Source organism: Eptatretus burgeri, chromosome 16 (assembly GCF_056783735.1).
Source record: "Eptatretus burgeri isolate ZD-2024b chromosome 16, Ebu_testis_v1, whole genome shotgun sequence".
NCBI classification, from domain to species: domain Eukaryota; kingdom Metazoa; phylum Chordata; class Myxini; order Myxiniformes; family Myxinidae; genus Eptatretus; species Eptatretus burgeri.
Window position 1 is genome coordinate 51130381 of NC_140976.1, and position 24548 is coordinate 51154928.

Here is a 24548-nt window from a genome sequence, read left to right on the forward strand (position 1 = left end):
AGGCAATTATATAACTCCTCAGTATTCTGGCAGCCACCATTAAAACTTGTATTGAATATATTTGGTAGCCATGAAAGCATCTGTTTTCAATGAGAAGTAGGTTGGACAGAGAGCTTGTAAGAAAAGAAGGGAGTATGATTTCTCAGCAAAGCCTTATCTTATGTTTGTATGTAACCCTTGCTTCCATTCAGTAGTTATCAATGTTGGACCATTGCGCCAGATATTTTTACCTCTTCCTGATTGGCTAAACCATGACTGACCATTCCTCCCCTTTGTACCATTCAATTTGTGATCTTGTTTTTTTTTACCTCTGCTTTCCAAACAAAATACATTCCTTCTAAACCCTTTCACTCCCTCCTTTCCTCTCCAAACTTTCATATTAAATACAATGCATTCCTTCTTACCCTTTCCCTCCCTCCTTTCCTCTCCCAACCTGTATAAGAAGCCTGCTTTGAGGACAAACAATTCAGAAGGGTTATGCCACTGTTCAGGAGCACCTCACTTTACCATGTGCATGTATTGAAAGATTTGAGCTCTGGTGCATCGATCCTGAGTCGGATATTGGTTCAGAAAACATTACCGTCTTGCATAAAAAGGTGCAAAAACAGATCCCTGCAACTGCAGACCAATCAACATTCTACCAATCATCAGCAAGGTTATGAAATCCAACATCGCTTCAGACATTAAATCCTTACTCTTCTCCAATGGCTTGATTTCCAATCATCAATTTGGATTCAGACCATATCACTCTACACTGGATCTGCTGCTTCTGCTCTCCCAACAATGGATGGAGATCGTCAATGCCAGACATGAAATCAGGGCCATCTCCCTTGACCTTTCGCGTGCCTTCGATACAGTCTGACACCCTGCCCTGCTCACCAAACTCTCTTCTTCTGTTATCCAAGGACATCTCCACTCATGGATCACAGACTTCCTTTCCCGTCACAGAAAACGTGTGGCCCTTAATGGAGTTCTCTCATCCCATCTTCCTGTCCAGTCTGGAGTTCCTCAACACAGTGTTCTGGGCCCTGTTCTTTTTTCTGGTTTTCATCAATGATCTCTCTGACTCTGCAAAATCCTCCTTATCTCTTTGTGATGACTCCACACTCTGCCGTACCATCTGTCATCCCTCAGATTAACAAGCAGCAGCCTCTTCACTCTGCAGATCTGGTCCAACATGTGGAACATGTCTTTCAACCTTGACAAATCTCACTCTCACTATGTCTCTTCAAAAGGACCTTCCCAAACACCCCTCCATCTACTTTCTCAACAATCCTCTTGAAGAAGTCCTTTCATTCAAGCTTCTGGGTATCACTAACTGCCATGATCTTTCCTGGGGGAAAGTCACATTTCCAAGCTGGCCTGGGTATTCTCCGTCGTGCAAAGTCCTTTCTTGGCACACCTGAGCTCCTGACCACATACAAACCTTTTGTGCACAGCCTGGTGGAGTATTGCTCTCCCCTCTGGGCTTGTGCTGCCGCCTCTCACCTTTCTCGTCTTCATGCTGTGGAAACCAAGGCATTTAGGATCTTGGTATCTCCTGTGATGAGGCTGAATTTTTGGGTCTCTCACTCTCTCACCACAGACAGGTTGGTGGTCTTTCTGTCTTCTACCATCTCCTCTCCAGCATCTCCCCCCCCCATTCTGTCTGAGATATGTCCGCCCATATATCCGCAGGGCATTCAAGATCTGCCTGCAACCCCCTTCTGGTAAAACTACCAAAATCTAGAATCACTGCTCAGATTCACTATTTCATTCCTCTTTTTTCCTGCTTTTGGAACAAACTCCCACAATCTCTTCAATCCCACTCTTCCCTCCAGGTTTTCAAAACAGCTGTTCACCACAATCTCTTATCTTCCCCCATCCAAAACCATGATATTTTCTACCCCTGCTAATCCATCCCAAACCCACCTCCTGCAAATTCCCTGTTTTCCTTCCTGAAAATCCCTGTCGTGCAAGGACCTGAAAGTCCCTGTGGTGTCAATCTTGTTTACCCCATGTACCCCACTCCCATCCCTCTCCCATCCCTCTCCCTTCTACAGATCTCCTCATCTCTCTGTTACCCACTGTTTTTTTTTCCTTCCCTCTCCCACCCATCTTGTCTCCTGCTCCCCTTGTGTTTCTGTTAGCTCTCATACGAGCTTCAACAGTGTATTCAAAAAAAAAAAAACTCCAGTGTGTATTTTTTTGCATAGAGTCAAAGCTCAAGGAAGAGCTAGTACACTAAACAGATCATCACCAGAGGACAAAAGCAACAGTAGAGAGAGGATGTGAAACACCAACAGCTGAGTCGAAGGACAAGATATCCTGGGTTTGAGTTTCACCAGAAGGAGATTGATCGTGGACTGTGTGCGCCCATGCATGGAAAGAATGGAATGAGCAGAGGGTGCAAGAGCAGAAAGGAGGTGGGAGAAGACAGAGAGACCACGCACCTGTCTGCAATGGGAAAGTGATAGGCACATAGACTCCGCTTCAACATGGGAGATTCAAATGATCTTGAAGGCCTTGGATTCTATGGATTCAAGCTGAGCAAGTTGTGAGGCAGGGAAGTCAGCCCAGAGTGGAGAGCAGTACTCAATGAAGCTGCAGATGATGGCTGTGTCAGTGGATAGGAGTTCAGGTTTGCCAAGGAAGGACTTTTATGATGGAGGATGCTTAATCAGCGACTGGCTTTGGAGGCCAACTTTGAAATGTGGTTTCCCCAAGAAATATCATGGCTAATAGTGAATAGTGAAACCCAGAAGTTTGAGTGACTGAACTTTCTCAAGACGATTGTTTAGAACGTAGATCGGGGGTGGGGAGAGCTTAGCCAGATGGTCCTTTTGGCAATAGAGATTGAGAACGAGATTTTTCTGGATTGAAAGACATATCCCAAGTGTTAAACCAGGTTGTAATATTGTTCAAGGTCTGAAGAGAGAGAAGAGGCTGCAACCTGACTGTCAGAGGATGAGGGACATCACGACAGAGGGTGGACTCATCAGCAAATAGAAAAAGGGGATTTTCCAGGGAGTCAGAGATCATTTATGAAATCAGAAATAGGACTGGGCCCAGAACACTGCCTAGGGGCACTCCAACTTTGACAGGGAGAGGAGAATAAAGGATTCCATTGAGTGCCACACGTTGGCTCCGAGAGTAGAATAAGTCAGGAAGCCATGTGTGGAGATGGCTTTGGATACTATGGGCAGAGAGTTTGGAGAGCAAGGCAGGATGCCGGACTAAATAAACAGCATGAGACATGTCTGGAAAAACGTGTTTTAAAGAAGAATATTGCAATTTATAAAACACAATATTGTTCATAAATATTGTTGCAGTTGAGGGATTGTAACCACCCCAATGAAATGCCAGGTGGGAAAAGGATGAGATCACCATGTCACCCGTAACTTCCCCTCTCCACCCCACGGCGCCCCTTTCCAGCCCACGGCGCCCCTCTCCACCCCATGGTGCCCCTCTCCACCCCACGCACCCCTCTCCAGCCCATGGCCCCACTCCCCACCACATGGTGGGATTTCCCCACCACATGGCGGGATCTCTCCACCACATGGCGGGATCTCTCTACCACATCACTGTACTTTCCACAGTCCACAGTGAGCGATCACCAGTAGGCTCTGCAGACAGAGCAATGTGTGATCTCTGCACTCAGAACTACAGAGCTCTCCAAACAGCACATTCTCCTCTCTCTGGCACTTTCTTGTCTCATGTTAGGCAAGTATTCCGCATCTGCATTGATTGACTGAAGAGACTTCAGTAATTTTCCATTCACGTGCCTAGCTTGTGGCTGGGACATGATGGGAGTTTCTTATCTGATTACCCCACAATCTTTCTCAGTATTCTATTTATGTGATATGTAGAACCCAAAAACAAATTTACAGATTTACATGGGGAATGTTAAAGAATATATGAAATGGGGTGAGACACGAATACTGAAGGAAGGGAAACAAGAGCTTCGAAACACAAGTTGATACTATCGCACTGATTACATGAATTACATCATTCTTATGCGAACATGCAATATGAAATAACTATTATTAACTATTCCCCTCTCACTTTTAAGCCATTCCCATAAAAATAGGACTGCGTGGCCTGAAGCTTGCTTGGTTCAGGAGCAACAGTCACTCAACCCCTCCCCCCCCCAACCCCCCACAGATCCTGATTTTATTTTAAATACCGTCAACAAACTTTGGTACCTCATGGGTGTTAAAAGTTGTGGTCAAGTTTCATCAAAATTGTGTGTGTAGTTTCGAAGAAGAGAGCAAATAGCTATTTTGGAGGATCAACCCCCTCCCCCCCCCGCTCCCCTGAAGACTCCCTTCATGAGCACAGATTTTGATGCAGTCAATATACCTTTGTTAGGCATCAGACATGAAGCTTGTGTCAAAGTTACATCAAAATTGTATGTTTGGTTCAAGCGATAATGACTGAAGTGTTTACCGACTGACTTCTCACTCACTCACTCACTCACTCACCGGACTAAAGTTCAGGTGAGCTAAAAAAAATAGAATGGATAAACAATGATTGTAATTTTTTGCAATGGATGGGGACAAAGGGATAATTCACAAATCAGTATATAATATACAAGTACAATTAAATTTCACAAGTAATGATAAGCTTATTGACTGAACCTGATCAGAATAAGAAAAGCAGTTAAAGGCATGCACTGGTGCTTTAAAAAAAGAAATTGAAGTTTTTTGAAAAAAAAAAAAAGTACACAAAGGGTCAGGGGTTGGGGTGAACTTCTTTCTTTCCCTGCTCAAAAGTACACAAAGGGTCAGGGGTTGGGGTGAACTTCTTTCTTTCCCTGCTCAAAGTTTGCTTGAAATGGATTTGCTCAGATTACTTGTCATATTTTGTGGTGACTTTTCTTCAGTTATTCATTTCAAAACTGGCTTCTTCAGTAAGTCATGGGATTCCATTTCAGGAGCAATATTTACTATGTGGATGTGAAGTGAAAATCGGGATTCAGCATTTGGTTCACCTGTATCTGTCCGTCTGTCTGTCCATCCAACAACATCAGTTTATGATCGAGGTACAACTTAATTGCAATTGAACATTGTATTCTGAACACGAATCAGAAAACAAATCTGCAGTTTAGCAATACGTTAGCTCTGAATTTATCCCGATCACACATGTGCAGAAAGGAATGAGATTATTTCTTTAATATGTCTGCATGTCTGGCAGTGAAACAAAATCATTCCAAACAGAAAACACCTTTTTTAAGGATGTCATAAAAGACGCAAACAACAGGCATGAAGAACCAATGTGATGTGTTCAGTAAGGTGACGCAATAGCCACTGTGTCAATGATGGTAAACTTCTCGAAATATTTTTTTTACATGACCTTTACAATCTTTATTTCATTTCAATTTAATGTATACTTGATCACTGGAGAACACAAATTTCCTTCTTATTGCTTCCAAAAACCTCCAGTTATGCAGTACTTAGACATGTTATATAAGATGGTGTATAAGACTGCAGCAAGAGCACTAAACTTCTGGAAAAATATTTTATACGACGTTGAAAATCGTGATATTATTTCATTTGAATTAAAAACTTGAGCACTGCGTGGGGTAAGCTGTTCTATTAACTTTCTAGTTCCATGATTATTAAACTATATAGTTCACAGATCTCGAGAATATTGCTTCTTCTCTTTGGACTTAAGACCCAATTATGTATCAGCTCATTGATCTTGGAAAGGAGTTAAAATTTTCCACGTTTATTCTGTTCAGAAATCTAAAACTATGGCAATTGCACAAAGTTAAATTCCACTTGGTTGTGTTGAATGCTTTGCAGTTACATTTTCTACTTATCTACAATCAACTTGCCCATTCCACCTCCCTGTCTGATAATGTTGGTAGGTCTTGGTGCAAGGATATAAATTGTATCGATGTATTGGTTTGACTCACTTGCACAAATCATTGACACTTTGGCAGAGAGTTTGGCCTGTTCTATTTGTCCCGCTCCAAGAGCACTGCCCACTTGCACTGTTGCTGCCATTGCAACTCCCATCGGAATCTGTATGAATCACAACAAGCACTCATTTACAGTTCGACGTTGCTGTTTTTTTTATTTCTTTGGAGTTCAGCTGTAAATTTATTATGTTGAATATGAAACATTCCTGATGTAAAAAAAAATAAAAACCCCACTAACTTTGTGGAGAAAGCAAAAATCAAAGGTAATTTCAATTTCTGACAAAGAAAAAACATTCTCCTGATATTGGTTCAAGATTATGAAGTACATTTTACACTAGATAATAACCATCCATTAAAATGATCATATAATTCTCAAACATTTAAAAAATGCATTATGATTGCTTTGATAATAGTAGAACCACTTCCAACAATAATATAAACACATGTAAAAATAAGAAGTTTGTTTTCAGCTCCAATACCAAAGAGTTGGAGCTGTTTTCTTACTTGCACATTTTTGAAGGCCACGACAATCAAAAGCATGACTTTGCCTTTGGTATTTGACCGTCATCTATTATGACAAATCACAAAGGTTCATGAATCGATCAATGTCGAACCAGCATGTAGGTGTTGTCAAAACTTGTGTTTATTTACAAAAACAAAGCACAAGCACGAAACACAGCACGAGACATTGCAAAGCACAACTGGTAACTGGCTATTCTTTCTTTTCTCCCTTCTTTTCCACTTATGTATAGACTGAGTGAACATTGGTAAAAGCCCCTCCCTCTACAAACTGCTTGTAATTATAAAACAATTATATGTTCAGAAATAATCAGAAATCTCCTGAACTCCAAACATCTTTCCACACTGGTTGAAGTATAAGTCCACCATTATAACTTGTTACCATTTTATACAACTCATCTTTTAGAATTAACATCTCACCTCAACAAACATTACACAGTCATATATAAAAAGGAATCTGCCTGGTGTGTTGGCGCAGTGGTTAGGGCAGCGGCTTGGGATCCAAAAGGTCCTGAGTTCAAGCCCCGTTGGGCCACTGAATTAATACACCAGGGGGTTGACTCAGCCTGTCATCCTTCCGAGGTCAGCGAAATGAGTACCAGTGTACTGGGCCGGTGTATACCCCGGTTAAAATAGGTGTACATATCCCTGTGTCGTAAGAGCCGACCAGGGTTGTGTTAGGAAGGGCATCCGGCGTAAAACATGTGCCAAATCACAATGCGGATCATACGGATGGTCCGCTGTGGCGACCCCGAACGGGAGCAGCCGAAAGAAGAAGAAGAAGAAGATATAACAAGGAATCTGTTCCATATCGAATCATAGGCAAACAAATGTTAACATCTCACAGAACCAATACACTGCCGAATTTGTGACATTTACTTCTTAAGGTGTGCTTCTTTTAACCTCTTCCATCCATTTCCTCCTTTTGCAAGCTCAGAAAAATTGGTTTTTTAAACTTTTGCTCTTGGTAAAACCATATCACATGAACATTACCAGTGCTATACTAGAAATATAAAATGGATGGAGACCAAGGGTTAAAATATATACATCTTCAGCAAAATGTGGAAGACCAACAGACTTGAAGGCAGACATTTTGCAAAGACTCATGTTAAGTTACTGCAAATCAAACTAGAACGGCACTTGGTAGAGCACATACAGTGCCTCCGCAAACAGTTTAAATTTTGTATCCCGCTGATAGGCCGGATCTGGATCAAAATAGAATCAACATGTTCTTGTCACCAAACCAATATATATATATATATATATATATATATATATATATATATATATATATATATATATATATATATATATATATATATATATATATATATATATATATATATATATATATATATATATATTTCAGCACGCCCCTTTCTTTGTTCCACCATCAGATTTTTGTTACTGCATGAAATGAAACAAGCTTTGGCACATATACTAATGATATTGTTGCGAATTCGCACCCGCTGGCGTGCGGACGGCCGCGTAACTCGAATCGCGGCACGTCGCCCACAGGACGTACAATTCAGTCGTGAACCTCCGGGAACTATCACACAGAGCCAGTCACGGGTGGGCCTTTCGACCTCACCACAATCGTGCCAATCGGCCACCCGCATAGGATAGAGTTGTTCGCCAAACTCGACCTACCTAAGTACCCACGCAGATGGTAAACCGGGCGATCGTACCTCGCCGCAGGTCGACTCCAGACACGAGCCGCTTGGGCGACCCGTTCCATGCTATCGGGATAACCGAGCGGTGTTATCGCCGAACTGGGCGGTTCAGATTAATTACCGGAATGTTGCACCCACTACGAACCCTTTACGTGAAGCAAGATGGAGAGTCAATTAAAAGGAAGGAGGCAAAGCGAAACAGGCACAGTTCAACATGCAAGCACTTTATTACGCGACACACGGAAAGCACGTATATACAGCCATACACAAAAAGCAAATGCACATATAACAGACAAAACAAAAGTAACAATGCAGAGCTATGACCGAATATGCGTACACACGGCAACACTTAAACAGTTCTACTTTAGCCAGACTGGCTGCACCCACGGACATTCACACCAAAACCCCAAAGAAAAGAAAGAAAGAAGTCACGACTTTCCTTTTGTGTCTGGTGAGTCCCTCTCCCGCGACCGTCAGCGTGGTTGCGCCTGGCCCCGACCTCTCTCGCGGCCGGCGAACCCTCTCCGGCACTCCCCGTCCAGACGCACAGGTCCACCTCGCAACGGGCACTGCCACATCTCCCGTCCATGCCTTTGTGACAGGGTCGCTCGCCAAGGCACGGGTGCAGGACCTCCTCCCGAAGACCAACCAGACCACCAGCCAAGATGACCAAGAAGAGGCGGAAGTGGAAGCGCTCAAGACGAAGAGGCAAAAGAGGAAGCTCTGCTCGGGGAAGAGGAAGAGGAAGAGACCAGCTCCAGGACGAAGAGGAATAAGAAGCCCTCGCGTGCCTGCCCGTGTCCGTCTTTTATCGTGCGGGGCTCTGCCCTTCGCCCCGCCCCATTCCCGGCTCCACCTCCCTTTGAGAGGGTTCCTGGAAAGGGCGTTCCCTCACGCTTTCCCTCCACCCCGCTCCGTTCCGGGGCCGGGGGAGTCAGTTTTTGGCTCGGGCCAGAGAATTATTCCCCCAAAAAGAGGCCCCCACCTTTTCTCACCTTTGACCCCTGGCTCGGATTGCACCTCCCCCACACCGGGCGTGGAGAACTCAACTGGGAGAAACAGGCGGGAAAACCTGCGCATCCTCGCAGTTCCCTCCTTTGCGCCTTTGTTTGCCATTCGGAAGCGGACATAGTGGCGAAGATGTGGTAGCATAGATGGTGGCGGTGGCGTGGTTGCAGTGTGGTTGGTGCTGTGATGGGGATGGCGTGGTTGGTGAAAAGTGTGTTTGAAATAAAAGATAGACAAAGAAAAACGCCAAACTCAAAGGATCGCAGCACGCATGGATCACATAAATTCCCTCTATACAACGGGTTTGGGCTAACTACACATGTACCTATGAAGATATCTCACCTGAGGGTCCTGAATGGTGGTTTGCGAATTTCCACAGCCGTAACAATATTATTGTCTTCCTTAAGAGGCCACTAAAAATTCGTTTTGATGCATTTTCACAAACTCCAACTGATTCCATTCAAATTTGGTACGATTATGGCTTTTGGTCCAACTTAGGTCATTGGCTATGAATTTTTTCCATAACACTTCCGATATTCGAAAAAAAATCGATAAATCGATATCCCTTATGGGATTTTCCATTCAAATCCACTCAAGTTTAAGGCCTACGGGGGACGCAAATTTCCACTTTGCTCCAGGCGCTGTTTAACTCTGCTACGCCAAGCTGTTAGGGTTAGGGTTTGGGTTAGGGTTAGGGTTAGGGTTAGCTACCCGAACACTAACCCTAACAGCTAACCCTAACCCTAACAGCAAACCCGAAACCTAACCCTCACCCTAACCCTAACAGCTAACCCTAACCCTAACAGCTATTCAGGAAATTTGCGAGAAAGCCCGGGCAACGCCGGGCTTAATTGCTATCCCGAGCAACGCCGGGCTTTACTGCTAGTATTTATATATACTGCCAGTTTGCAACATACGTTACTACTAGTATATATATATATATATATATATATATATATATATATATATATATATATATATATATATATATATATATATATATATATATATATATATATATATATATATATATATATATATATATATATATATATATACATACACTAGTAGTAAAGCCCGGCGTTGCTCGGGCTAGCAATAAAGCCTGGAGTTGCCCGGGCTTTCTTGCAAATTTCTTGAATTGCTGTTAGGGTTAGGGTTAGGGTTAGGGTTAGGGGTAGGGTTAGGGTTAGCTACCCTAACACTAACCCTAACCATAACCCTCACAGCTAACCCTAACCCTAACCCTAACAGCTTGGCGTCGCGAAGGAAAACGGCGCCCGGGGTAAAGTGGAAATTTGCGTCCCCCGTAGACCTTAAACTTGAGTGGATTTGAATGGAAAATCCCATAAGAGATATCGATTTATCGATTTTTTTCGAATATCAGAAGTGTTATTTAAAAAAATTAAAGCCAATGACCTAAGTTGGACCAAAAGCCATAATCGTACTGAATTTGATTGGAATCGGTTGGAGTTTGTGGAAATGCATTGAAACGAATTTTGAGGGGCCTCTTAAGGAAGACAATAATACCATTACTATACATGTCAAAGCTTGTTTCATTTCATGCAGTAACAAAAATCTGATGGTGGAACAAAAAAAGGGGCATGCTGAAATATTAATATATATATATATATATATATATATATATATATATATATATATATATGTATATATATGTATATATATATATATATATATATATATATATATATATATATATATATATATATATATATATATATATATATATATATATATATATATATATATATATATATATATATATATATATATATATCAACATACACATATCTATATCTATGTATATCCACATACACATATCTATATCTATATATATCCACATACACATATCTATATCTATGTATATCCACATACACATATCTATATCTATGTATATCCACATACACATATCAGGAGGGTAGATACACTGATTCTGGCTCACTTTCCCCCATGTTAAGTGAAGGGGATTCTCAGCGATTCATATTTTTTCCCTAAAAAATAAACCTACTTTTTATCGCAACCTGTTGAATTCTCTGCTGTTGAAATATCTAAAACATGAAAGTGAATGGAGATTTTAATTGCCTCCCCTTTTAGCCTCGGAGCACTTTTTTTCAAATAACCAATGCATATTGTTTAGCTCACTCATTGAACCTATAAAGATTTGTTCATTCTCAAATTCCTTCAATAGTTCAATTTTCTTTGCCCAATAATCCCCATCTAAAATATTTAAAAATAAAACATTTGAATCTTCATATTTTTCAAGATAACCCATTTGTGTCATTATGAAATGATAAACTTCTCTTAATGCTCTCGTATGACCACCTCCTGAGTTGCATATCATTTTGAGATTGTCGTAAATTCTTTGTTCATTGTTCAATTGATAACCATCACAGTATTCAGTCCATTCAAGGATATTTTTTTTCTTTACATCCTCTAACTTACTAGTTTTTAAATTGATTCGCTTTTTAGTTTAATTTACCTTTGTTTTAGTTATTTTTTCAACAAGACTTATTTGATATTTTTCACATTCATTATGTTTTCCATTTATATACAAAGACTGAAATTTTCTCCACTCTTTAGTTTGATTAATACTTGGTTCGACCATTTATATATTGTGAAAAAGGCAGCGGTAGCCATTAAAAACCCTAAACCCTATTCTATTTAGTTAAAACGTGTATCCATATGGAACACAATCTATTCTATATAGTCTATGATTAGATATTCACTCTATCATACAATTTCCATCTGGAACACAATCTATTCCATTATCTAAAATAAATCTCATCATCAAAGGCTCCTAATGCCTTTTTATTTACTTGTTCACTATGTATCTTATGTTTATAACTTCTTATTGTATTCATTTTCCGATATTCTTCTTTCTTATTCATCAACAATTATAATAATTTCTAAAAGTTATTAATTTCTTTATTACATATTTCTTTATTAACTTTAACGTTTTATCAACCTGATCACCATACTTATAACCATATGCCTTTGCTCTCAATCCAATAAACTCACTCATTACTTTTCCACCCAACTCATCCTTAAACTTACCAATAACCTTTTCATTCTTTTTTGAAAATAACTCACTCTTCTTACTAAAATTACTTGTATCATATACTCCAATATTTTTCTTCATATCTTGATAAACATCATCAGTTTTTATATCTAGAATAAAACTATCAGTGTCCATATACAACAATGAAACATTTTCACCATACTCTTTCTTTAAGACATTATACAAATAATCATACATCAATATCTTTGATAAATCAACAACGGCTGTTCCAAAATAAATTGGTTTATCCATTACAATACTTTCCTTTTCCATATGAATAGCAGAAAAGTTCTCGAAAAAAAACTCTTCTCTCTCAAAACTTGGTTTATTTATCAATCTGAAAGCTTCTTTCCAAAATGTTGCAAATCTAATGTTTTGCCTGTTTCTAACATTCTCGATTGTCTTTCCAAAGACAGCATTATTCATCAATTTATAGAATTCCCCTTCAAATTTTACTTTTGTATTTGTTCTCATATCTGTATTGAATTTTATATCCTTTTTCATCCAAGGATTTTGTTTAAATTTTAAAACTCTATGAATTTTAGCTACTCTCAATCCTTCTCCCAAAAATTGTTTCAAGCTTCTCTGATGCAAAACATATCCTTCCTTATCATAGAATGTTGTTAATAACTTTTCTGTTGATTTACCTTTAATATTAAAACTTTTATGATAATCACTTCACCACTCTTTATTTGGGGTTTCTTTCTCACATGCAAAAGGAAGGTCTTTATGCTTATTATTAAGATCACTCAGGTACCTCAAATTAACTTCAAAATAATAACCTTCTTCTTCCTCATTCAATTCCTCATGAGAAGAAATAACAATATTCATCAAAACCTTTTCATAATCCTTTTCTTCCACCCACTCAAATTTACCATAAGGCAGGGATTGAGACATTGCCCATCCATACAAATTATTAGCATCAAAATACATCAAACAATTACGATCTTTTTCACTATCATAATTTGGAAGATATTTATTGTTTGCATTAGCATATCTTTTTGAACATACTTGTGATATTCCACCTCTCTTTGACTTCTCAATCATCAGAAGCATATCTTCATCACTGATTAAATCTGTATCTTGTTCTGTCATTTTCAACATTGCACTCCAAGCTAAACCAGGAGCTGTGAAATATTTTCCAAATTTATTGTGCGTGTTTATTTTCCTTATCACTTATCTCTTCTTCATAAAGGTTATTATAGAAACTTTCTTTTGAAGGAAGTTGTATTTCTTTAAATCTCATAAATGAATCCATATAATCATAAGGATAAATTCCCTTACTTGTAAGAATTTTCTCTTTACTTTGAATTTCATTTCTTGTTTGATTTTCCTCTCTCGTTCGAATTCCCTCTTTAATCAGAATTTCATCTTTAATCAGAATTTCCTCTTCAGCTGGAATTTCATTCATTGTTCGAATTTTCTTTAAAATTAGAATTTCATCTTCACTTGGAATTTCTTCATTAATTTCCTCATTAATTAGAATTTCCTCTTTACTTTGAATTCTCTCTTTAATCTGAATTTCCTCTTTAATTCGAATTTCCTCTTTTGGAAAGAATGAATTAAGCTTTGGAAAAGACCCCGTGGAGCTTCCATTTGATGCTAGGTAGGCTCGTGGTATTCCCATAAACTTGTAAGAATCGAGAAACCGAATACGAGTTAAAGGTTTTGTGAATATCATTTTTGTAAATGAAATATACTTTTGATTTGTGTTTGTTATGGCAGAAATATTCCCTGGTGTTTTTGAAAGTTCATTTATAAATAGATGTGTATCATAGTTGGCGCTGTTGTGAAGAAAGACTGGAATAAAAGAAGGAAATTTATAATTAAGATTACAACAGGAATGAGCGGGACCTCTATATTTACCAGTAAGATGACAATGATCCCTAACTTTGACCTCTCCCTCAATTTCCTCCTCACAAATATGGCAGATATTGTTCTTTCTAAATTCTAATTTTTCTTCTTCCGTTAATTTCATAGGTTCATTTGTTTCTTTCATTAATTTAGTTAGTCTTATACAATCCTTTTCTAATCGTCTTACAAACTCTTGTGAAGCTTTTTTTCCACTATAATGTTCAAGTTTATTATACTTTTCTCCAACAGATGATTTGATATAACAACAGAAACCAAAAGGAATATGTTTTTGTTATTTATTTGTTTATGATTCTTTTGGATCAGGAGAAGCAGTATTTATTTTTTTAAGGATACATTCAAAATCAGCATATATCACAAATGGGTGCATGATAGATTTATTATAATCTTCAAAAGAAATCTTTTCACCAGGTTGAGTCATTGTAATTACAGCTGATTTATGATTACTACAATATTTTGAATGTTGTTCTAATCGTTCTTTTGTATGAAATGAATTAAGACATCGCTTTCAAGGATATATTTTGTTTACTGTTCTGAATACCTGAGAAGAGATTAATCTTGATAAATTATTGATGTATGTATAATGTTAATTCTTTCCAACACTAAAATATAAAAGATCAATGTGTGTTTCTTCATTTCTCTCTGTATTCTTTAATACCTGAACTTTATTATCTCTCGTTAATCCTTATACATTAATATAAAGATTTTTTTTCTCAAATTTAGGAATATCTGTTAGTGGCATTGGGAATTTAAAATCTTTAATGTCCAAGGTATTCTCATATTTCATATATAGTTTTACTCTTTCTGAATTACAATTTGGTAGATGTCAGTGAGCAAGAACAGACCAGAGAAAACATTTATTATCATACTTCTTAATATTAACAACTGCCTTCTTTAGTTTTATTTCTTTTAGTAATTCAATATCAGAACAAGCTTTAAGAGGGTTTGATTTTAGAATGTGTATATCTAAAAAGATGATTTTTTTAATATGAAATCCACTTCCCACCACTGTATTATCAACATCCTCCTCTTGTTTTGATAGTTCTTCATCAACCCCACTATTCAGAAAATCTTGAAATGATGTTATAAAATGAAGATCTGTTCTCATACAAGGAGTTTGTTCTTCATCTTGTCTTTTCATATTCATTTTCACTCCCATATAAAACTTTGAAGTTTTCATTTCTTTTTAAGAACGTTTTCAACATCAGGTTTCACTATTTCAATTGATTAAGCTATTGATGATGGACCGGGATCTCCAAATTGAAAAATCCTTATTTTAGTATGATTCTTAAAAGCTCCATCAGTGTTTTCAATATAATAGTCTCCCTTTACTTGAAACTCATTCTTCTTGTGTTTTTGTGATTGAAAGTGATTCCTATAACCACTCTTCAAAACATCCTTTGAGCAGATATCACAATGTTTTGTTTCCAACTCAAGAGGAGATATTTGATGAAATTGATTAAATTTGTGTTTGATGGTTTGAAGGTGTTTTTTTATAATATTTATATTCATGATTACAAACATCGCAGGACATTGTATTCACCATATTTATATAATAAAACGTTGCTGAAACTAAAATTTTCGTGATGAAAATTTCGTTTAATATATAGGTGAATCTGTGCTTAAAACCATTTTATCCTCCAACTTTTTTCACTTAATAAATACAATGTTTTGAGACACAAAAGACAAGTTTCATTCAATCTCTTCATTTGTTAAAGATACTGAGAAATATGTCAAGGATGTAAAATTGAATAAAGATTAATATAACAACTATTGGATAAAAACAATTATGGTAAATAATATGAGTTCTTCAATTTCCTTCATGGGAAGGGCTTTTAGTATACCTGGAAGAACATCAATTAAAGTATCTCTAACAAAAGCTTCTCCTCTCCTTCTGTCAATATATTCAAAACTAGAAAAAGCAATGAAACAAGAAAAAGTATCAAAAACAAAAACCTTATGGATGAAGCTTTAGAAAGAAAAGATAAGACCATCTGTAATATGCAAGGAGAATTTTGTATTTTTTTCAACAACCCTAAAGATGTAAATCCTGATGAAATAAAGGATGTTAATATATCAGGTGAAATGACATTTCATTCAATCGTAGGTAAGGATCATTTTAAAATTACCTTTAATCTTAAAAATGTAGTAGTTGAATTTGTTAATGAAAAACAGTATAAAGATATCGATGGTCATGTTTTTTTCTACAAATTAAATACGAGTTATTATTCAACTGAAGATTTTGAAGATTATGAGAATAATTATTAGACCGAGAGTTTGTGTTCAAACGACAGTTATGATACTGAGAGTTTGTGTTCAAACGATCGTGATGAAAGTAGTTTTATAGATGACTCTGAAAGTTTCGAAGATGATGAATTTCAGTTTAAGTAAAGTTTTACTTTATAAATATTCTAGATTTTGAGCCTCTTGAATTCCCTGATTCTCCATATGACAAATTTGAGAATTGTCCTATGTGTGAAAGACGGGGATTAAACACAGAGTCAAAAGCCTAGAAACAATGCATATTCTGTGATTATCGGCTAATTAATGATCATAAAAAATATAAAAAGGAATATATTTATTTTAGATTTACCCCAAAAATGAATAACTTTACAAGATTGATGAGAGAAATGAATGTAAAGTATGAGGGCAATCAGACACCTTTCCTCACAAGGGAAGAAACTGAACGTATTAGTGAAATGTTCAAAGGATTGTTGTTCTGTTTGATTCACGATTGTCATTTTCAGGGAAATAACACACGATAAGGTATAAATACAATAATGGATTATCTTGAAATTAAATCCGAACTTAGGATAAAATATAGAGTTTCTACAAAAAGCCAATAATAAATTAAATAACCTGTTTTCCAAATATATAAATGAATGATTTTTTACCCATTTGGGAAAATAAGATAAAATTTAACTATCATAAAAATCTTTCAAATTCATAAAGATGTCTCATAGTTGGTTCAAGCAGATGTGGAAAAACCTTCTTACTTTTGAAGATGCTCCTGACTCCCAACTTTTTCGATTATGATAATTTAATAATTTTCACAAAGTCAAGTTTTCAACCTGAGTATCAACTACTCTCACAAGGTTTTAATGCTGGTCTTCAAAAATAAGATATAATCGGTTTATTTAAACTTCAAAACAATCTAAATGACAAAAACAATGAAGATATAATACAACTATTTTGTGATACACAGAGATATAAAAAGAAATCAAAATCGATAAGTTGTATTCTTAGTGATAAAACGGATGATATACCGTCTCCCCAAGATTTGGATAAATCAAAAAAGAACCTCGTTATCTTTGATGATTGTGTTAATGGGAGAAACCAAATGGTAATGGACAGCTACGACACAAGAGGGAGACATTCTTCTTGTAATTGTATTTATCTTAGTCAATCATACTTGCAACTTCCTCATCGTTCCATCAGAAACAATGCTAACACTTTTATTTTATTCAAGTTAAATTCAAAAGAAATAAACAATTTTTGGAGAGACAATTGTTCTACATTATGCAGGAAAAAAGAATTTGGGGATTATATGAAGCACACGACTGAAAAATATTAATATATTGTTGTGAAACAAGATGAGGTATTAAATGATATTTTCCAATAAATACATGGATGCGAAAGAAAGAGCAAGAAGATTTAAGGAACATCAAGAGTTGGTTTAAAAAGTTGTAAAACAACAGGAAGACATAAAGAAGAAACGCAGACAGAAACTAACGGGCGAAGAAGCATTTGAAAGAAATCAAGAGAAATTTTTTAAACCACTTTTAAAAACTTCCCAAGAAAAAATTGAAGATGTTTCCACAGTTCCCATGATAGAATATACTCCTAAAAAACTTCAAATGATAAAATATTTCAGTCAAATGACGTAGCAAGAATTAGAGCATAACAAAGAATTAGAATATGATGATGAATGATTATTTCAACAACTGGAAGAAATTAATCAACCCCCTGAATATATTGTGAATGCTCTTCAAAACAATGAATATTCAGCGGAATCAAAAACCAAAGCTGGACTCATTCCAACAGAAAATCCAGCAATATTTCATCTTGTTCAAGAAAAGGTATTGATATTTAATGATGAATGAAGGTTCTTGAGTTCTGCTCAACCCCTTGTTAAATGCACCCCCAGATTGATGTTTCTTCTCACAAAAGATGGAAGACAAGCTTCAACTGTGAGGGATGAATCAAATTATTTTGATAAACCATTGGATATGAAAAATAATGATGATAGAGTATATATTGATCTGCTGAACTCTTAATTATAGGGTTAGTCTTTCTGGTAAATGTAGCAAGAATGAGAAGGAGAAACACATTATTCCTGCTTTAAGTATCCTTGGTTCAGGTGTTAGTTTTCTTACAAATGACCCATCGCAAGTAGTTAATAGACTGTTATTGTTGTTAGGTCATAAGAAGGTGGAAATAACAATTGTTTGAATTAAGCATCAGCCATTTTAGACCAGTTGATGACCATGAAAATAATTAATAAATACCAATATAAAGACATTTCATCTCATATTAAATAAGATGAGAAGCACAATCCTTAGTTTCAATTTCAGAACAAGCGACCACACATCTTCATCCCCATACCCACTGCAACTTGACACAACAAAAGAATATGAGGCGTCTTTATTGTCCATGGAAACTTATAATACCTTTTTGAACTTGTTCAAATTGTTCGTGTTATGAAAGAACAAGGTGATGAACCAAAAAATAGTCATAGATATTCAAAAACATACTTCAAATCAACGATGAAACGTAAAAATAACTACAAGGTTGATTTCACAATTGATACTTCATTTGGAGAGTTATTGGGTTTCTCCTCAAAAAAGATTGAAACTAATGGGACGTTTTACAGTGATAATGTCATTCAAATATCCTCAGGAATAAATTCGGTATTAATTCACTTTGATTTGATTTTTGGTGCTTCTCATTATGGAATAAGAACAAATACAATATTTTCATTCAGCGCATACTCAACCCCAATTGGTTATAAATTCAATCTGGAACCCAAAAATCTGGTTTATCTCCCTGTGCCAGGAAAAACCACATACAGAGTAAATTTTAAGATAACCAACCAAGACAATCGTACAATTTCTTTTAATGGAGAAGTTATATCCATCAGAATTCACCTACGTGAAGTTTTCCAAGAAATAAATACGATGGTAATTGTGAGGAAACACGAGTTGGGAAAATATAAAATAATTACAGGATGTTCCTTTCCCCATACTCCAAGGGTGAAGGTATGTATCTTGGTAGAGGATAATATAAACCTAAGAGACAAAGGGGTGTTGGACATCAATTTAGAGGAGATGGGATAATTGATATTCTAATGGGTATCGGTTCAACTATTCTTAGATATAAAGACCTAATTGGTTCAACTGCTTCTGCTGTGGGAAATGTAGCAGGTGCTATAAAGAGTATAAAAGATGCCCAAAAGGAATATCATTAATTACAAGCAATAAAAGAAATTAAGAAAGGCAATACTCAGTTGTCTCCCCGAGAACTACTGAAAATAATTCAAATACTTGGGTCAGGATTTTAAAAGTTTTAACATCTTTTTTCCTAAATAAATACAAGTATGGAAGCAATTGATGGTATCTATGATTTGGATGATACTATTGTCATCTCAAACTCCACTAAAAAAGAAGATTACTTCAAAGTAAATGCAATAACTGGAACAGACTGGAATGCAAATGGTACAAAAAGTTTTGAAATAAATAATCAACAAACCTACTTGAATCTATCCGAAAGTTTCTTGTTGTGTAAATTTAAATTCAGTAAGGCTGGGAATAACACAAACACTGCACTCGTCAATGATTTCTTCTGGAAAATGTTTGATAGTGTTCGTTTATAGATTGGGACACAAGAAGTTGAAGCGGTTGATTATGTCTCTGCTGTATCTGAAATGATGAAATTTACACTATTCATTCAGTTATAGAATGGGAAAGGGGTCTGTCGAAGGTTTTATTCCGGATATGTCAGCGGGAACAAACACAGACCCTGGATATATTCAAAGGAAAGGAGTCTATAATGATGATACAAAAGAATTAATAGTTTTACTGTGGCAGTTCCTCTTAAAGGTATTATTAGATTTTGTGATCATGATAAAGTTCTGTATGGTCTTAAAATTAAGGGGGTGCTCCACCTTAATACACCTTGATACACCGGCAACGCCAGTCTTAATACACCAGTGGGTTGACTCAGCCTGTCATCCTTCTGAGGTCGGCGAAATTGAGTGCAAGTGTACTGGGCCAGGTGTATACCGTGGTTAAAATAGGTGTATCATATCCCTGAGTCGTAAGAGGCGAGCAGGGTTGCGTCAGGAAGGGCTTCTTCTTCTTCTTCCTCTTTCGACTTGCTCCCGTTAGGGGTCGCCACAGCGGAACAACCGTCTCCATTTCGATCTATCCTCCACATCTTCCATTGACACTCCAACCACACGCATATCCGCCCTCACCGCATCCATGAACCTCTTCTTTGGCCTTCCTCTTCTCCTCCTACCTGGCGGCTCCATCTTCAACATCCTTCTCCCGATATACTCCGTTTCCCTCCTATGCACATGTCCAAACCATCTCAATCTCGCCTCTCTCACTTTGTCTCCAAACCGTCCGACCTGCGCTGTCCCTCTAATATACTCATTTCTTATCCTATCCATCCTCGTCACTCCCAACGAGAATTGCAGCATCTTTAACTCTGCCACCTCCAGCTCCGCTTCCTGTCTTTTTGTTAGTGCCACCGCCTCCAAACCATACAACATAGCTGGTCTCACTACCGTCTTATATACTTTCCCCTTCACTCTTGCAGCTACCCTTCTGTCACAGATCACTCCTGCAACTCTTCTCCACCCACTCCATCCTGCCTGCACTCTCTTTTTCACTTCTCTCCCACACTCTCCGTTACATTGGACAGTTGATCCCAAGTATTTAAACAAATCCACCTTCCCCACCTCAACTCCTTGCAACCGCACCATACCACCATCCTCCCTCTCATTTACGCACATGTACTCCGTCTTACTCCGACTGACTAACATTCCCCTTCTCTCCAGTGCGTACCTCCACCTCTCAAGGCTCGATTCAGCCTGCTCCCTACTCTCCCTACAGATCATGATGTCATCCGCGAACATCATAGTCCACGGAGACTCCAGTCTGATCTCGTCCGTCAACCTGTCCATCACCATTGCAAACAGGAAAGGGCTCAGAGTCGATCCTTGGTGCAATCCCACTTTAACCTTAAACCGGTCCGTCATTCCTACTGCACACCTCACCGCTGTCACACTGTCCTCATACATATCCTGCACGATCCTCACATACTTCTCCACCACTCCCAACTTCCTCATACAATGCCACAACTCCTCTCTTGGCACCCTATTGTAAGCTTTCTCTAAATCCACAAACACACAATGTAACTCTTTCTGGCCTTCCCTATACTTCTCCATCAACATTCTCAAAGCAAACATCGCATCAGTGGTGCTCTTTCCTGGCATAAACCCATATTGCTGATCACAGATCGTCACCTCTCCTCTCAACCGAGCTTCCACTACTCTTTCCCACAACTTCATGGTGTGGCTTAACAACTTTATCCCTCTGTAATTTCCACAGCTCTGCACATCACCCTTATTCTTGAAAATCAGAACCAGTATACTTAATCTCCACTCCTCCGGCATCCTCTCACTTTCCAAGACTTTATTAAACAATCTGGTTAACAACCCCACTGCCATCTCTCCTAAGCACTTCCATGCCTCCACTGGTATACCATCTGGGCCAACCGCCTTTCCACTTTTCATCTTCTTCATAGCAGTCCTCACTTCATCCTTACTGATCCACCCCACTTCCAGATTCACTATCTCCACCTCTTCCAACCTTCTCTCTCTCTCTCATTTTCTTCATTCATCAGCTCCTCAAAGTACTCCATCCACCTTCTCAACACACTCTCTTCGCTCGTCAGCACATTCCCATTTGCGTCCTTTATCACCCTAACCTGCAGCACATCCTTCCCAGCTAGGTCCCTCTGTCTTGCCAATCGGTATAAATCCTTTTCCCCTTCTTTTGTATCCAACGTCTCATACAGCTCGTCATATGCCTTTTCCTTGGCCTTTGCCACCTCTCTTTTTGCTTTTCGACGCCACTCCTTGTACTCCTGCCTACTTTCTTCATCTCTCTGCCTATCCCACTTCTTTTTCACCAACCACTTCTTCCTTATACTTTCCTGTACTTCCTCATTCCACCACCAAGTCTCCTTATCTTCCTTCCTCTGTCCAGATGTCACACGAAGTACCTTCCTAGCTATCTCCCTCACAACTTCTGCTGTCGTTGCACAATCATCCCACCCATCTTTACCACCATCCATCGCCTGTCTCACCTCCTCCCTAAATTTCACGCAACAGTCTTCCTCCTTCAGCTTCCACCATCTGATCCTTGGTTCAGCCCTCACTCTCTTCCTCAACCTCACCTCTAAAGTCATCCTACAGACCACCAATCGATGCTGTCGAGCTACACTCTCCCCTGCCACAACCTTACAGTCACTAATCTCTTTCAGGTTGCATCTCCTACTTAAGATGTAATCCACCTGTGTGCACTTTCCTCCACTCTTGTATGTCACCCTGTGTTCCTCCTTCTTCTTGAAATACGTATTTACCACTGCCATTTCCATTCTTTTTGCAAACTCTACCACCATTTGCCCTTCCACATTTCTCTTGTTGTTGTTTTGTTTTGCGTCAGGAAGGGCATCCGGCGTAAAACATGTGCCAAATCACTATGTGGATCATACGGATGATCCTCTGTGGCGACCCCTAACGGGAGCAGGTGAAAGAAGAAGAAAGTCTTAAAATTAGATTTCAACTTCAAAGGAATGATCATGAAAATAAATTACTTTTTGATATTACTAGTGCTTTTGGTGCTCAGAATCAATTTGTAATGGATGAAATTTTTTTTTTTTTTTGTATACCTTGGTCGAGGCTCGTATGAGAGCTAACACACAACTCACAGCAAGGAGGCATGAGACAAGAGGGGCGGGAGTGGAAGGGACAAAACAGTGGGGAACAGACACATTAGGTGAACTGTGGAAGGGAGAGGGATGGGGATGGGACAGGGAACATGGCGAAGAGAAGATGGACATTTCATGGACTTTCAGGAAGGAAAGCAGGAGAAATGAAGGAAGTGGGCTTGGGTGGATTATCGGGGGTAGAAAAGATCGAGGATTTGGATGGGGGAAGATAAGAGGTGGTGGTGAACAGCTGTTTGAAAGCCTGGAGGGAAGAATGGGAAAGAATAGAGTGAGGAAGTTTATTCCAAAGGCGGGAAAAAAGAGGAATGAAAGAGTGAAGATGAGCAGTGATTCGTGATTTTGGTAGTTTTACCAGAAGGGGGTTGTTGGCGGACCTTGAGCGCCCTGTGGAAATGTGGTGGGGACAAATCGCAGAGAGAGCAGGGGGGGCAAGGCTGGAGAGGAGTCGGTAGAAGACAGAAAGACCACCGACCAACCTGCGGTGATTGAGTGAGAGGCCCGAAGACTCAGCTTCATTGCGGGAGATGCCGATGATCTTAAATGCCCTGGTTTCGACAGCGTGAAGCCGAGAAAGGTGGGAGGCAGGAGCACCAGCCCAGAGGGGAGAGCAGTACTCCATCAGGCAACGGACAAAAGCTTTGTAAGTGGTCAGGAGCTCAAGAGGGCCGAGGAAGGACTTAGCACGACGGAGGATTCCCAGTCGGCGACAGGCTTTTGAGGCGAGGTTGGAAATGTGACTTTCCCAGGAAAGGTCATGGCAGATAGTGAGACCTAGAAGCTTGAAAGAAAAGACTTCTTCCAGAGGATTGTTGAGAAAGTGGATGGGGGGGTTTTTTAAACGGTCCTTTCGAAGATACATAGTGAGAGTGTGAGATTTGTCTGGATTGAAAGACATGTTCCACGTGTTGGACCAGTTTGTGATTTTATCCAGATCTGCACTGAGTGAAGAAGCTGCTGCTTGCCGGTCTGAGGGATGACAGATGGTACGGCAGAGGGTGGAGTCGTCGGCAAAGAGAAATAGAGGATTTTCCAGAGAGTCCGAGAGATCATTGATGAAAACCAGAAAAAGAACAGGGCCCAGAACGCTACCTTGAGGAACTCCAGCCTGCACAGGAAGAGGGGATGAAAGAACTCCATTTAGGGCCACACGTTGACTGCGACAGGAGAGGAAGTCTGCGAGCCATGAGTGGAGATGGCCTTGAATACCATGGGAAGAGAGTTTGGTGAGTAGGGCAGGGTGCCAGACTGTGTCAAAAGCACGTGATATGTCCAGGGATACGGCTCGGATTTCCTGTCTGGCATTGAGGACCTCCATCCATTGATGGGAGAGCAGAAGCAGCATATCCAGGGTAGAGTGACCTGGTCTGAAACCAAATTGATGATTGGCAATCAAGCCATTGGAGAAGAGGAAGGATTTCATATCTGAGGCGATGATGGATTCCATCACCTTGCTGATGATTGGGAGAAGGCT

General features: G+C 38.7%; 1 protein-coding gene across 2 annotated transcripts in view; it reads right to left on the minus strand.

The window, feature by feature from the left end:
* Nucleotides 1-24548, minus strand: part of LOC147011053 (multidrug and toxin extrusion protein 1-like) — a 226908-nt gene that overhangs the window by 70550 nt on the left and 131810 nt on the right. For both annotated transcript variants that reach the window (XM_085858608.1, XM_085858609.1), the window contains exon 11: nucleotides 5900-6008. In XM_085858608.1, the coding sequence (XP_085714734.1) occupies nucleotides 5900-6008 (109 nt within the window). The remainder of the gene's footprint in view (nucleotides 1-5899; nucleotides 6009-24548) is intronic.